At 37.0% G+C, this 16,170-nt stretch overlaps 2 protein-coding genes across 8 annotated transcripts in view; one reads left to right on the forward strand and one right to left on the reverse strand.

Moving 5' to 3' along the window:
- The window catches only part of LPIN2 (lipin 2), a 72,115-nt gene extending 58,214 nt beyond the window's left edge, over positions 1-13,901 (forward strand). For 5 of the 6 annotated variants that reach the window (XM_030552847.1, XM_030552841.1, XM_030552844.1 and 2 more), the window contains 11 exons: positions 624-717; positions 1,126-1,195; positions 1,352-1,441; positions 2,766-2,848; positions 4,043-4,187; positions 4,798-4,946; positions 5,479-5,565; positions 7,049-7,201; positions 8,343-8,457; positions 9,308-9,411; positions 9,735-13,901. In XM_030552847.1, the coding sequence (XP_030408707.1) occupies positions 624-717; positions 1,126-1,195; positions 1,352-1,441; positions 2,766-2,848; positions 4,043-4,187; positions 4,798-4,946; positions 5,479-5,565; positions 7,049-7,201; positions 8,343-8,457; positions 9,308-9,411; positions 9,735-9,879 (1,235 nt within the window). In that variant the 3' untranslated portion in view covers positions 9,880-13,901. The remainder of the gene's footprint in view (positions 1-623; positions 718-1,125; positions 1,196-1,351; positions 1,442-2,765; positions 2,849-4,042; positions 4,188-4,797; positions 4,947-5,478; positions 5,566-7,048; positions 7,202-8,342; positions 8,458-9,307; positions 9,412-9,734) is intronic. The other variant, XM_030552846.1, reaches the window with a different exon arrangement.
- Positions 1-16,170, reverse strand: part of EMILIN2 (elastin microfibril interfacer 2) — a 136,576-nt gene that overhangs the window by 44,730 nt on the left and 75,676 nt on the right. The window lies entirely within an intron of this gene.

The raw sequence follows: 16,170 nt of genomic DNA on the forward strand, positions 1-16,170 counted from the left end.
GATACACATTTTGAATGTATATCTTGGTGATGTGATTTGTATAAGGTATAAAAATCAGACTTGAATTATAAAAAGCTATATTTAAAAAAAAACTTCCTCATGCAGGGCTGGGGGGGAGAGGGTTAGTGCACTGGGGGGAGAACATAACTCAGTAACACTGAATTGCTGTAAAACTGCATAGTTGCTGCCAAAGTCTGTTATCGGTAATGGATACTTATTGGCACTCACAAAATTGTTACTTGTAGATCAGTGTGTAGATTTCATGATTTGATACACTTTCTTTTTATTTTTAAAAAAAACTTTAAATCAGTCTCACTTCCCTCCTATACTACTTTACTACTTGTTACTGTGACTGGTGAAGTGGGGCGTCTGGAAGGTGAGGCCCTTTTGCAATTGAGGAAATGTTCATGGGAACTGTCACCTTTTTCACCTATGACGTGGACCATTTTCAGCATCTCTTTTGGCTGATGTTAGAAAATCAGCAAAGGTAATTGAAAGCTCAAGGAAAAGGATTTATTAGTTTGTATACAAAATAACAGACTTACTAAAGGCAATCTCAAAAAAGAGGAGGCAAAAATAGTTAATGTTTAACTGAATTTGATAAAAATGTCCTTGTATTGCAGAAAAATTCATGGAACATATTATTACTTACCATGAATTTGCCGAAAATCCAGGACTCATAGACAATCCTAATCTAGTGATAAGGATTTACAACAGGTAATTTCCCATTACTATAAAATGTTTACATGTCATATAGCTTTCCTTTTTTAGTAATACATTTTGAAGGTACTATATCTTTCAGTTCCAGTTCTAACTTATATTTCCATATGAATTTTGTATTTGTGATCTTTTGCTCATGCAACATGCCTTTGAATTGCAGGTTAAAGTCAGATTTGCATTTTCTAAAGCAAGATCTTGCAGCATTTGTCACTAACAGTAAACAGTGTGCATTAGGAAAACTGTTTGGCCTGAAGCAAACATTAGTTGCATGTTTTTATGAGCAGCCTACAACAAAAATAAAACTTTATTTTTACCAAGCAAAGAGCATGTTGCACACTAATCAGTTATTTCTACTGAATTCAGTCCTTATTGTAGCTTCTCATCAAGACTATCTCCTTAAACCAGGTACTATAACTGGGCATTGGCTGCACCCATGATTCTTAGCTTGCAGGTGTTCCAGAAAAGTTTGCCTAAGGTAAACTAACACAAATTTATACTTTAATGCAACTTGTATATATAGTAATACAGAACTATAATTTTAATATTTTTGTGTGTGTGTGTGTGTGTGTGTGTTTGTGTGTGTATATGTATGTATGTGTACACACAAATTAACTAAACTAAACATTTTCAGGCTACAGTAGAGTCTTGGGTTAAAGACAAGATGCCCAAGAAATCTGGAAGATGGTGGTTCTGGCGCAAGAGGGACAGCATGGCTAAGCAAGTAATTGAAGCCTATTTTACCTTTTAATAGTTATGTGAATCAAAATCAGATGTGAAATTTTGCTCTTAACTGCATCAGACATGCTGATCAGATCTTTGGCAGTCAGTGCTATAAAACTGCATGTTCAATTATTCATCAATATTATGTAACTATTTAAATTGCTTTTGAGGTTTAAAGACTAAAATATCACTAGTAACATTACCAACTAAACACAATAAATTTGGATTGAAGGATCTCGGGGCTCGTTTAAATGCCCTGCAGTTTGGACTATGCAGCACATACTAGCATGCTACACTGTAACTCCACTATGTGGATGCTGTTGGCACAAATTAAATTACCTAGTTTGTGACGCTGGGTACGTTTTAGTTCATGCCAGCATCCACATGAGGGAGTTGCAGCACAGCACACTGCAGTTCACACCCCCTAGTTCCCACTGCTGGGCCATGTAGACATGTATTTCAGGCTGTCCTCACTGTAAACCATCAATTGTCTTCAAAACTACTTTTCAAATAACTTGAATTTTGGGAACTTCTTGCAAATAAAAGGGAAATAGAAAAATGGGCACTGTGTTCTGTCAGTCTGCCCCTTACATAATTACAGTACTCTCATTTTGACTAGGTATTTTAGGTTGATTTAAGCTTTCTTCCAATACTTTTAACATGCATTTCTTTAACTTCAGCACTTTTTAGAGTTTATCTTTAGTGAATCTAATGTTTCTAAAAGATGTTGGATTGAGAGCCTTGATTGCCACAAAATGGTCAGTAGCAATGCCAATTTCCATCATGCTCTCCTGCACACATACCACAACACCAAGCTTGGAGAGGTCCACTTCTTCTAAAGATGGCTGTCTGCAAGCCCATTCATGATCTCTTAAGTGCTACTGAAAAGGCTGTAAATTTTAATAGCAATTTCTGTTATAGGAATATTTGCCTGCTAGGATCAAGACCACTAAACACTAGTTTTGTACTGATTTCATCCTTTTTCTTTTTTAAGACCGTCATAAGCAACTTGGTTGCAAGATTTTGAGCATAGATGGTGCACCAAAAAGTGCCTGATTAAAGCATTATTTACATTAATTAGTATCTGGTCTGCAGAGGCCTTCCTATTTGCCTACAAAATTAAATATTTTGAGGAGAAATGGTCTATGAAAGGATCTCTTATGAAGTAGTCCCCAGACTGAGCAAGTCTGAGTACCTCATACAGATAGAGCAGCAAATTTACTGTTTATATGATAGCTATTTGGTTATGCCCCAAATTTAAATTAGTTCTTGTCAATGCAGATGCCTAAAATGTTGGTATGTTCTTGATTCTTGTGCTATCTTAGCCACCAGAGACAAAGGAGGGGAAGTCTGAGGCACAAAGAACAAATGACCTGCCAGCAACTACAAAAGAACAAGTTAATAGCAGGTGTGTTCCTGTCTGAAGATTCCTTTGCAGACTCAATAGTGTCATGATTTTTGAAGAATTCAATGGGGATTTACTGTGGGAAGAAATGTTTCCTCAGAGCTACTAAACAAAAACAGATAGTTTTGGCCAATACTTCTGCAAGAAACTGTGTGGAAGTAAACAGTTCAGGCACTAGCTATGCATACTAACTTCTTAAATCATATGACAATATGTAGGTGTGTGGTGTCTGGTTTCTTATTATAAAATCCTAATGTTCATTGGTGGATTTGCACAATAAGCCCCCTCCCCTTTTTTTTTGTAACATACAAGAATCAAACAATAAACATAGTATTGAATGTAATGAGTCATAAACCCAAGAAGATAGTTGAAGACTAGTAGTAACAGCACAAAACTTCTTTCTGTCTAGTGCTGGCTGTTACAATAAGTCCCCATAATATTTTATTCCCCTTGCCTCTCTTCCAAGATTTTAGGAAGGGAAGAGAGTAAGGTTTAAGAAAGTATCTAAGTGTGCTATGGTGGTAGGAATACCCCCAAAAACTTAAATGTAACTCCAGTTATTTTAAATCCTGAAACTTTAGATTAATTGGCAAAGAAATAAAAACATACAAAGTAATCTTTAGAGGTTAGCCAGTAAATTGTGTAATTTATTAGTCCACCTTTAATCTTTTTGGTTCTCGGAGATCTGTCATTAAGAATTATTATAAAGTACTGCCCAATATTCCTTTTCATCTGTGGTGTAACTAGTTCAATAGCACAGCAGTAGTGACTAACAGGTCTCATCTCCCTACCCAACCTTAGTCAGCTCCAATGTAAATAGCATTGTTTCAAGGCTTCACCAATACCAGGATGTTACAAGACTTCTCTTCCCCACCCTACTAGCATACACTAGCCCTGGTTTGACACATGCTAACTGCAAACCTCACTAATCTGTGGTTGAGTTTACCATTGTAGTGTGTCTTAGCCAGATTAAGATGTTGTGGGCATTTTTGTGTGTGTGCAAAATACACTTTCTATCCATAGATTAAATCCGTACACCTGAAGGGCTAATTTTCTCAAGGCCAGTGGCAAATCCTTGATACAAGCAGAAAATCTTGATACTTAAAATTGGTCTTACACATATAAGAAGACATGAGTTTTAAGCCAATACAAAAAATCTTCTGCAGCTTACTTTTATTTTGGTTGATGTCATGTTAGGCCGACAGAAGATGATTCTTCTAGTGATGAAGAGTCACAAGAGCTGAAAGAATCCCTAAAAATAGATTCTATCCCAGTGGAACATGCAAACCATGGGAACACGATCTCTTATAAGAAGTCACTTAGGCTGTCTTCAGATCAAATAGTAAGTCGTATATTTTTGCATGTTGCAGCTCTGATAAGTGTATTTTTTCATATTGAGTTCTTCACTAAATATACTACAGTAACCACTGAACTTAAGTTTCTAATAAAAATAAAGTAGGTCCAGAATCACTTATATGGGGTCCCACATTTAACACTTTGGACAAGGAACAGCCAGATTTAAAGGACCAATGAAAGTTAACTTAGTAGTATAGAATAGGAAGTATTTTTCGGGAAGGAGATGTACACTGACTTTTTTTAAATTCTTTTTCTTTTTTTAACCAGAAGCTAATTGATGTAGAATAATGCTAAAATAAAATTGAGGATAGGTTTCTTTACTAGCAGAGGGAGAACACTGAGAAATTTCCAGGATTGTTTTTTTTGGTAGGCAAGAGGGGTGGGTTGTTGTATCTGGATAGTGCATCAAGCTAATGTTGGATTCTTGTGAAATGGCTTTAATTTGAGGACACAATAAACATATAATTACAAATTATATTTAATCTGATCACACAAGTAGATGTGTATAAGCACCCACGACATTTCCTGCAGCTCTTTTGCTATTTATAAACTCTTAACTATGCAAAACACTTTAATAATTTTGGTTTATTTTAAAGGCAAAATTGAAGCTCAGAGATGGTCCAAATGATGTTGTGTTCAGTATTACAACCCAATATCAAGGTACTTGCCGCTGCGCAGGAACAATATACCTCTGGAATTGGAATGACAAAATCATCATCTCTGATATTGATGGAACAATAACAAAGCAAGTACCGTTACATCATTGTTGCTTTTATTTAAATTTTGGATGATATGTTTCACTGTTGTTTATAGCACCTTCCTCTGAAGAGCTTATAAAGAGTGATTCAAAGGGAGTTTGAATCCAGCCTGGACTCTATATTTACATCATAGTGAGAATCCCAGTGAAAGACTGCTGATTACAGTGTTCTTCAGTGTTCTTTGACTGTAATTTGTACTTCTACTTACAGTAATCTATGGTGAGTTTTGAAAGAATATAAATGTATCACCATTGGCTTTCAGTGATATCCTGGATTTTTTCCCCTCCAGTTTAGTGGGTGGCTTGAGACTGGGTGTAGTGGCTTGCTACTGCATAGTGGGCTCACTAATGGCTCAATCGAGATTAGCTACCAAAGCTTTGCCGTAATCGCTAGAATCTGTTGCACAGAGATTCTTTGAATCTTCCACAAATATTTGTTGCAAAACAAATTCAGTGACATGAATAAAAAAAATACAAAATCTCTCCTTGTAAACTTAGTTCCGATGATTCTTGTTTTTAGGTCTGATGCCTTAGGGCAAATTCTCCCACAGCTTGGCAAGGACTGGACCCATCAAGGCATTGCAAAACTCTACCATTCCATCAATGAGTATGTATCTTACTTTGAAGCAACCGGGTATTTTGGATTACTGACTAATAGAATTTAAATGAATCAGATTAACTGAAACACATGCTATTGCTTTGCCCATGAACTACCACTTTCCCTGGTAATTTGATATTTTGCAATGTATTTCCAAGGAATAAATTCAGATTTTAGTTTTAAAAATTGTAGTTTTATAACAGAAATTCTAAAGACCTTCTTAACTGTTGTGCTGGTTGGGAAGCAGAATTGTAACTGTTCTTCAGATTGCAGTATCTGTTACATTTTAAAAGAATCATGAAAACACTTATTTTGAAAAAGTTATTTGAAATGTAAGTGTTGGGCCTAAACTGTGTGCTTTCAGTTATTTATATCTTGCATAATTTTATACATGTAAGTTACTGAACTCCAGATGTACATTGATCCTGTTTCTTTAAAATGTTCATTCTTTGAAAAGCATAGAGTCTAGTAATCTTTTTAATTGTTTAAATTTGTTAACTTGACAAATATATTTTTCTCTCCTGATTTGGTCCTTTGTGTGGCAAACACTTTTCAAAAACATATTGACAGCACCATCATTCACCAGCAACCCTGGGAATAGCATTTAACTGCATTTAGTATTGTGCCTGAGGGATACAAGATGAGTAATTGTTTGGGGATATTTCCAAATAATTTATTTTTAATGGAAGTTTTTTAAGTTGAAGTTTAGAATCATTGCCTTGACAGATTAGATTTGAGGCCTTGGAACCTTCATGTTGACCTCAGATATAATGCAAAGGGCCAAAAGTTGCCTCTTCATGCCCATTACTGTCAATGGGAGTTGGGCAGAACTTCAGTATCTTACGCACTGGAAGCAGCAATCTTGGCACTGTGAGACAAATTTCATAGGCCGCTAAAAATGCACTTGCATCCACTTGCACCCAAGACCAACACTGTGTACATGCTCAAATGCAGCTTTTTTTCATGTGAATAGACGTGTGCAAAGTCTGCAGGAACATTTTTAGAGATTTGCTGAACAACGAGTTTTCAGTAATTCTGACGTGACATACTGTAACTAAATATTTTTGCCTACAAGCAACAGCAGAACATTTTAATATGCAGAAATGGAGTCCTTATCTGCAAATGCACATTTAATAATTACTATAACTAATAGAGAGGGTTGAATAAGAGTTGGATATAGGTTTGTTTACAACAATAATTTTTTTTGCCAATTATCCAGAACCACCAGGTTGTGCATAAATCTAACCTGTAATAGTGTGATCGAAGTACTTAGTACCTGCTCTCCTTTTCCCTTCTCTATTAGGCTTGCTTTTTGAATCTTTAAATTATTACAGACTCTTCAAATTAGGGACAACCTCCTCTACCTGTGCATGGTGAGTGTACAATGAGGTTACTGCCCTGATTGGTGCTTCTAGGCACTACCATAATACAGTGATCTTGGCAAAACATTTTTTTGGCTGGAATATAAACTAAGCAGAATATTCTTCCTTAGGAATGGCTACAAGTTTCTGTATTGCTCTGCTCGTGCCATTGGAATGGCAGATATGACAAGAGGGTACTTACATTGGGTGAATGACAAAGGAACAATCCTACCCAGGGGCCCCTTGTTGTTGTCCCCCAGCAGCTTGTTCTCGGCCTTTCATAGGTAAGCACATTGGTATTTTATTGGCAATTTTATTTGTACTAAGGAGGCAGGGAAGTGGGCAGAGATAAATAGAAAAGGTGTGAGGAACTGAGTGAAATGGCTGCTTTATGAACTATCATTATACCATTGTTCTTATTTTTACCCCTGCAAACTGGAGGGCCCATGGCTTTATTATGACCCCCTGAAACCATTTGCTGATTCTGAAACGTTTCATTTGCAATATGATGTTTGTGATCATATGTATGTATTAAAAGCTGTTACAGCAGGTAAAGTGTCAGTCTGGTAAAGGAGGTGTTTGTCTACTCCTCTCCCTCTGATCCTGTGACTTACTCTTAACATAAGGTTCTGTATGTATCAGTAAAATTCTGTCCAGAGAAGTATGGCTGCAAGAACTGCAGAGTTGAACTTCCACAAGCTAATCTGGATTTTCCAGCTTTTCACTACCACACTGAATGGTATTAGAACCTTGGGAATTCTACATTGTAACAAGAATGTAATGATTAATATTATGTCTTATAAAGAACCCAGAAATGTTCAGCCTTCTAGATTTGTTATCTAAATATCTGAGACAATCGCTGTTGGAAACTTCAGTAGACTAATCACTTGTCACTGATGATAGCTAATTAAGGTGAATGTGATATAGTCTTAAGCAAAGTAAAATAAAAATGAATTGACACAGTAAGTTGCAGCTAGCAGTGGCCCCAGTTCTACCACCCAGTAGTCACTGGTAAAACTGCCATTGTCTTCATTGGGAGCAGGACTGAAGGTAGGCCTAATGTGTTCCTATATATTCTCACTTGCCATTTTATCCTGATCTGCTTAAATGATCCTCTGAGGTGGCAGAGACCGTGTCAGAGCAGTTATGAATTTGGTTTGGCATGAAAATTTATGTGCAGAATCTGTTGACCCGCATTTTACTGCGATTGTCGATGAAGGAAAAAATGAGTTATGTTTTATTCATCTTGGGCAAGTGGATTGTTTTGTTTTTTTTTGTTTTTTGTACAGCTGGTACAATATCTGTACATTGGAAATTTCAGCCACACAATGTACAGTGAGAATGCAAACAGCAGCTGAATAGGGGGAATTACCCCTCTGAAATGGTGATTTAGGATTCAGTGATTGTGTTCAAATTTTATTCTAGGGAAGTGATAGAAAAGAAGCCTGAAAAATTCAAAATCGAGTGTTTGAATGATATCAAGAACTTGTTTGTGCCGAATAAACAGCCTTTCTATGCTGCTTTTGGAAACAGGCCCAATGTAAGTCTGCACCTTTCTAATTGAAGGGTCAAAACACTCAAACAAATTTTATTTGTGAAGCAAGGGAAATAAGGGTTTTTTTGGTCCTTTTAGAAATGTAAGAAGGAAATTGAACAGCTTTAATTTATTAAACACCTGATGGCATTTCCTTTTTATGGCCCAGTCATACAAACACACTTAAAAATAACTTGACTTGTGCAAGCTGTTCTACTGGCTTTGGTGGAACTACATGTATTAGTGAAGTTACTCACATGTAAATGTTCTCAGAATCTGGCCTTTAATAAATATAACATTCCATCCTTTGGTGTTTCTGCAGTGGTGTTCACCACAGTATCTGAGAGCCAAAGTTTATTAATTCCATAGCAACTCAATGCAGAAACTTTATTCTTTCACACAATTCTCTCTTTCCTCTCTCCCTGTCTTGTTTTCAACCACACAGGTACTGAGCCCTGAACCAGCAAGGAAGGGATGGGCCCCAAAAGTATTGCTTTTCCATTCCAGTAATGGAATATTCCCCCCAAGAAGCATTTTGTCGTTTGTGGTCTAAGGCCTAGGAACAAATCTTACTTCCTAGACTGAAGCTGGAAGTTCATCTTATTTGCTGCTGTATATTCTAATCCTTTCTATGCTGTCTAAGGTTTATGGCTTCTAAATATGTCTGACACTTTGCATGTCGTCTTTTTAACTTTTGAAGAGCCAAATTTCAATTACTTCAATCTACTTTTAAATGTATCTTCATGTTCTTTCTGTAAAGTTTTTTTTTTTTCTATTGAGCAGTGTTCACTCACATAAGGGAATCTGAAAGCAGAGTAATAACTTCCTTCTGCACCACTGTTCATGCTTTCTGCAGGATGTATTCGCCTACACGAAAGTGGGAGTCCCAGACTGCAGAATATTTACAGTGAACCCAAAGGGTGAACTGATCCAGGAACAGACAAAGGGAAACAAGTCCTCGTAAGACCACTTTTATTATTTCAAATGGTCAGAAGGAGTTGGGGAGGGCTGAGCTTCAAGCAAGACAGTAACCATTGTAACAGTGATGCTATAATATGAAATCTTAAGGACTTGTGTGAAATCCTGCCTACTAGAGATCTTCAGCCTCAGATATGTACTGAAATGTATTCAGAAAGAAAAATGTAAACTAAGTAAAGTGGAAAATAGCTTTTGGAGGAACACTACTTCTTTGACTGTCGGCTTTTGGAATTACATTTCTAAAGCTGCGCAACAATAGAACATTGACTAGACTGTGAAATAATCATCTTCTTTTTCTAATGTAGGTATTTCAGGCTAAGTGAGCTTGTGGAACATGTGTTCCCACTGCTCAATAAAGAACAGAGTTCTGCTTTTGTGTGCCCGGAATTCAGTTCCTTCTGCTATTGGCGACAACCATTTCCTGAGGTGAACGTGGAAGACCTAGCCTGAACCGCTCTGCTCACCTGGAGATGGGATTTTGTATCCAGTCATTCAACTTCAGTTTAAATGTGAAGAGAGAATGTCTGTCTTTTCTGGAGATGCTAATTTATACATTGGTACCATGAGTCTTACTTGAGACAATACTTTTAAGTCTATGGGTTTGGCACAAACAAAATGCAAAGTTTCTGTTTGTCCTTTGACTTTTTAAGGCATTTGAGATTCGCCTATGTGATAGCAGCAGTACCGAGATACTAGATGGCAACACAAAGGTGGAGTTTTTGCTGCATCTTTGCCTTTCCATAGATACAAAACTTACCTTAAATATAGACTTTTTGTATATTAGTCTCCTTAATATTTTTTTTTTTTTAAAAAGAAGCCAAAAAGTGCATGGAAGCTGCCAAATAGACTATCAGCCATGTTATAGCAGTTATAGACTAATTTTCAATTGGTAATTAGGCCATTTTAAAAAGGCGTAACTGTCTGAAACAACTATGGCTCCATTTCTCATAAACAAAAATGTCTTACACATTAACCACCTGACAGAAACTGAAGATATAAAGTTCCTCCTTAAATGTAAATAGTATTGTCACATGTACAGTCTAGGGTATATTAAAGGTAGAGGCTGTGCTTGTGCAGCAAGGTGCCACTCATGTTAACTCTACCTCTTACATTTTTCTAAACATACAGTGATTTGACCATATTATGAGCTTATTGTGTATTTTCAATCCATCTCTTGAGAAGTTTCAGTATGCCGTTGGATTCTTGAATGACTTTTGTTGTTCCCAAGCTGCAACCTTCCATGGCAATTTTCAGTCCAGAGATTGAATAGCTGTAATACCTGAGAAGTTGGCATTTTTTTACAGCATTGAAATGCGTATATGTGTGCACAGTAAAAAGCATGTACAGATTATATTTGGGGAGTTGTCATTGAAGAAAATTATATATTTAATTTTTTTAATTGGTTCTACTGCAGGCCTCCCAGAATTCTGTATTAAGGGTTTTCAGTTGTTGAAGCAAGGACTATGCAGCAGTGAGCCCCCGGGCGCAAGGTTTGTGTTCTGAATGCTGTGTAGCAGAACAGAGCCAACAGAGTTTTCAGGTAAATGACAAGCATTGCTGTGTGGCCATTGCTTGGTTTCAGACCTGCGCCTGTAAATTACTGTATTATGCTAACTGCCTCATAGGCCTAATACTTACCAACTCCAAAAGCAGTTTGCCTGCAGTCTTCACTGGGTATCCCAAAAATTCTTGAAGGCAAAGATTTTTCCTTTTGGTTTGTACAGCAAACTTAGGAAGGGTATAGTATAAAGCTGGAGTGAAATTCTGTGCTGTGCCTTTAGAGGTGCAGAGTCGAAGTGAGGATGTTGACCCTAGGCTGTCAGTGAAAACAGCAGATTTGGTAGATTTCTTTTTTAGAAGGAATCTTTTTTATTTCCTTTGTCAGTCTGAGAATTCTCCATGTGAGGTTCTAACATGAGGCACTAATTCCAGTCAACTGAAAAACAGATTCACTGAATATTTTTGGATCAACGTATCATTTGAAGTAGGTTATTTTTAATGACTAGCTCACAGCAACTGGAATTATAAGCAAAGAGGTGAAGTCGCAAAGGGGACCTGCCTCTTTAGTGAAGGAAAGGAGAAAGCGAGTTACATCAGTTTGAACTTTTTTGTGCCATATAAACAAATGATTTAAACGGCAGCCTCATTAGAGTATATGGATTTCATGGTATGCTAATAATTTCCGCAGAAAAGTTGGCCATTTCCCAAGTCTTAGTGGTTAAGTAGATGGGACTATGTTTTTTTCATGATCCAAACAAATGTCTAAAGATGTTGTTTTATAAGTTAGTATTTGCAGCAACCATAATTGTACTAGGATTACTCAATCAAGAGCCACAGTCTGTCTTTAATGCAAGCAGTAGTGGGCTGCAAATGCTATTGCTGGTTTATTGTTTATGGTTTATTGTTTCACAGGTTCAGATCAGAACGGAACATGGCCTATTTTATAGATCACTGCACTGAGCAAAGGCTTATAAACCCTAGTCTTTAAAAGCCCTGTATCTGTTTTTATTTTCATTCTTGGTTTCTTCTAATATGAAAATTTTACCCTTTGTGAAATGGTTTTCCCTAAGTTGCTTTGAAAATCAATGAGATACAGGGCTATTAAGTGAAAAAATTTCCTCACAGTGATGAGAAAATCTTTCCACAAAAGGAATGGATCTGGATCTCCTAGATCAGTTCTTCTGGAGTAGTCAGAATTTCCTTCACCACTTTTAGCTCATTCTCTGGTGGCCTTAGCTTAATGCAGTTGTTGGTTTTTTAAGCACTTGATGAAAAACTTAAAACATCCTGATGAAATTCCAAATTGGGCAGAAGGCAAGAATGTGCTTGTATTGTACTTTGCTAGTTTTCTCTTAATCTGGGTTTTCATGTTCTCTACAGTTTGACACATACAGTGATGAATTCTGTGCACTTTAAGGTGAGGACAGGGTAAAATCAGTATAAAACCTGTTTTAAACAACAAACTGAATAGGGTCAAATGTTTCCTTTAAGCACCAGTAGTTTAAATTAATATGAGCACTTGGATTGTGTTGCAATTTTGGGGTGAATTTTTGGCATTTAGGAATTTCCAAAAAGCTGCTGAATAAATATGCTGCCCTTTCACTCTGTCTGTCATAGTTACAATTCTGCTATATCATTTTTGATACAATGCAAACTTGTTTGAATCTTTTTGATAAGCAAATTGTTTTTTTTTATTTGAAACCAACTTGCATTTGGAGCCCTACTCAGATTAGATGGTAATATTACTTTAGAATCCATTGTGGGGACTGAACTTGGTTATTCTGTGCAGACTATTACTTACATACTTAGGGAAGTAAAATGTCCAGTATTCCAAACAAATTCTAGAAAAGACATCTCATTAACTGTCAAATGGTAGGTTTGTGCTACAGTATTACAATATGAAGTGGATACATTGGAATTAGTCTGCTTCCTTTATTTTACCTTGGTAGACATAGATGGTTTGAAAACAATGTTTGTGCTAAGCCTATTTCAGATCAGCACAAATTAACTCATTCTTTCTGTGAAAGAGAGGAGCTTTTAAGCGTGTGTACACACACACACACCCCTCTTAAGACTGTTGTTGAAGATGCAGATCCCCTTTGCACTGGAACAGTGTTTGACACCATAAACTTCCACAGTATTTAAAAAAGGGATAAAAAAGGAACACTGCAGTTCAGATCTAGTCAGTCCATCGGACACTGTCCATTTCTATAGTGATCATAACTTAGTCACTTGTATGTATAGAGGTAAGCATTTCTGGATTTTTTTTTTTTTTACTTTCATGTGTTTAAGCTTGTACTTCAAAAATGTGGGGCTTCTAATCTCTGAGTATAGAAGTGCAGGTGTGAAGCTGGATCATGTATTCTTAGCCTTGTGACATCATTATTACTGTTTCTAGAACATAAGTCTTCAACTGGAAAAGTCTTAACACTTAAAATTGCCAGAAGTTATGTAATTTAAGCCAAATGGGTAAAGAGATACATTTGACATTGTATTCAAGTCTCCTAGAAATAGACTTTTGAAGGAGTTAAGCAACTGAATTACACCATTATGAAACATTAGAAATGTCTAGTAAATTTTAGATGCCTTTGAATTGTCACTTTTGCCTAAGAAAGTTTTGTTTCCTATGTTAAATCCTGCTAAGTAGGATGAAACTCTGCTTCATCATTTAAAAAAAAAAAAAGTGTTTATCTCCAGATGAAAGCTGCATTTTGGTTTGTTTTTAAGGTGAGGGTCAGGAGTACTCTTTTTAATACTTTCTATTTCATTATTAAATTGAGAACATGTGAAATAGTTGATTGTTAAACTACACAATCACTAATAAGTTAGTGTTAAATTGTCAACTCTGAATATGCCAGTACAGTGGTCTTTGTAAAGACTGGACTGTCTCTGGGTAAATAACCTACACTTTTTGGTGCAATGTTTATTGATGTTCAAAACAGTGTTGCCACAATAAACAAACTTAAACTAAAGAGTTTTCTTCTCTTTCTTTTTAAAGAATGAAATTCTCATTGGCTCTTATAATAGATTGCCAAAGTTCGACATAAGGATGTATGTAAACCAGCATTTCATATTTTAGATGGAATCAGGTTTATCTAATAAATACCTATTTTAAAAAAAAATCATCAGGAAGAACAGCAAATGTTCCTTTGGAATACTTGCCAGGGGCTGATTAATGATATACAATTACTGCAAAGTTGCTGATTTTATTTTTATCAGTACAGGTAACAGAATTGAACAAGATGAGGTACTAATACAGATCACGTTTCACATACAGTCTACTAGGGAAGATTTACTTGTTCTAGTCACTTGATATTTTCAATGAGTTACTTTTATCCAACCAGCTTTTTTTACTCTATTCATGATAATCCATCTGATTCAGTAACTTCTAATTTGAGATAATAGTGAATTGTGTACAGAAATACTCACTAGACAAATAAGTTGTGCCTTTGACTTTTCACAATATAAATGAATATGTGCTTGATGTTTAAGTGGTGGGAAGGGCACACAATTTCCTCTTGTACAGAGCTCTATAGCTGAGCTCCAGACCACCTCAAAACTACTGGAGTGTGGGCTCTGCTACAGCAGATGTGGTGCCACTTCCAGCCAGTCTTCCTGGTGTACTCTATGTACTTTGCCTACTGTCTGACTGGGGATAGCACATGTGGCAACTTAAAGTAACAGAGATTTGCGGTCACTTACATGGCCACAAGTAGCATAATACCAGTGATTGCCCACAATATTTACTTAAAGTGGCAGAAATAATCTGTCCCCGTTCTAGATACAGGATCCCAAACAAGATGGACAAACATCTGGACTAGAATGGCAAACCCTGTAGTTCAGTGTGCATAGACCTACTGTTAGGAGATGAAAAGTCTAGCAAAGTCCTAATGTCTCAGAGCACCAATGGCAATGGAAGAAGTTGACATAAAGAAAGAGACTAGCTGTGGTGCTGCTGGGTTGGAAAGAACACAGGTTCCAAAAAGGTGTGTACACAATGTAATTTTTTACCTTGAAAAAAGCAGGCCTACCCGAGGCTGTATCATTACTGAAGGCAGTCAGATTGCCCTCTCTGAATCAAGTGTCTATTTCCTCTGCTGTGGTGTGGGAACACTGTTCTGAACCTGCATCAGAGATCTGTGAGGCAGGTGCGTGATCTGATCAGAGGCACCAGCTGAACTGACTGGCTAGCTAAAAACTGCACCTCAATATTTCTATGCTCTTGTAGCTAAGAACTCCACAAAACCCAGACCAATGTTTCAAACTGGATGACTCAGAGGTGGCCTAAAACCCAGGCAAGAGCCAGGTGGAAATTGTGATGGAAGAGCCAAAGGTGAATAGCAAAGCAGTCGGTTTTAAAACAAATACCCTACACTTCTACTGGCTGTGCTGCACACACGTTTTCCAAGGCTAAAAAGAGTGACAGTGCAATGTTTAGGCTCTGCTTTTTCTCCACTTACTCTTCCTAGACATTACTCTATACAAAAGCATATTAATCATACAATAATGCCCCTTACTGGAAAGCCGTCTATTGTAAAATCTCTCATCATATTTGAGATAACAAACTGCTTAATATTATACACAGTTAAAGCATATATCATAACTTAACACACCACCAACTGGTTTTTACTCCCACTTAACTTTACAAAGCTTGAAAGAACAATCCTTAAAGTCTGCTGCATACCTTGCAGGTGATTTGATGTTGGAGTGAACATGGGTCTGTCTTGTGACAACAAGAGACTGACTTGCACTTGGTTCCTATGGCACTGTGGTGTTTGTTTTGAGTCTGTTCTGTTCTCTCTCAGTCCATCTGTGTCCTGCTAATCAAGTTTCAGTGGACTGCATAGTTCACTGGCCTCTATTCAACTTCTTTGATTACTGCTTGCAGTAGTAAGGCTGGGGCTAGACACCACGATACATGTGCATCTTGACATCAAGCATGGTACCAGGCTACTATTAATGCAGTCTGTGGCCTGGTCTACACTATGTGATTTTAGCAGCGTTAAGCCGATTTAATGCTGCACCCGTCCACACAATGAGGCCCTTTATATCCATATAAAGGGCTCTTTAAACCGGTTTCTGTACTCCTCCCTGACGAGAGGACTAGTGCTGAAATCGGTATTACCATATCAGATTAGGGTTAGTGTGGCTGCAAATCAACGGTATTGGCCTCTGGGCAGTATCCCACAGTGCACCATTGTGACTGCTCTGGACAGCAATCCAAACTCAGATGCACTGGCT

The sequence above is a fragment of the Gopherus evgoodei genome, chromosome 2, assembly GCF_007399415.2.
Source record: "Gopherus evgoodei ecotype Sinaloan lineage chromosome 2, rGopEvg1_v1.p, whole genome shotgun sequence".
NCBI lineage: Eukaryota > Metazoa > Chordata > Testudines > Testudinidae > Gopherus > Gopherus evgoodei.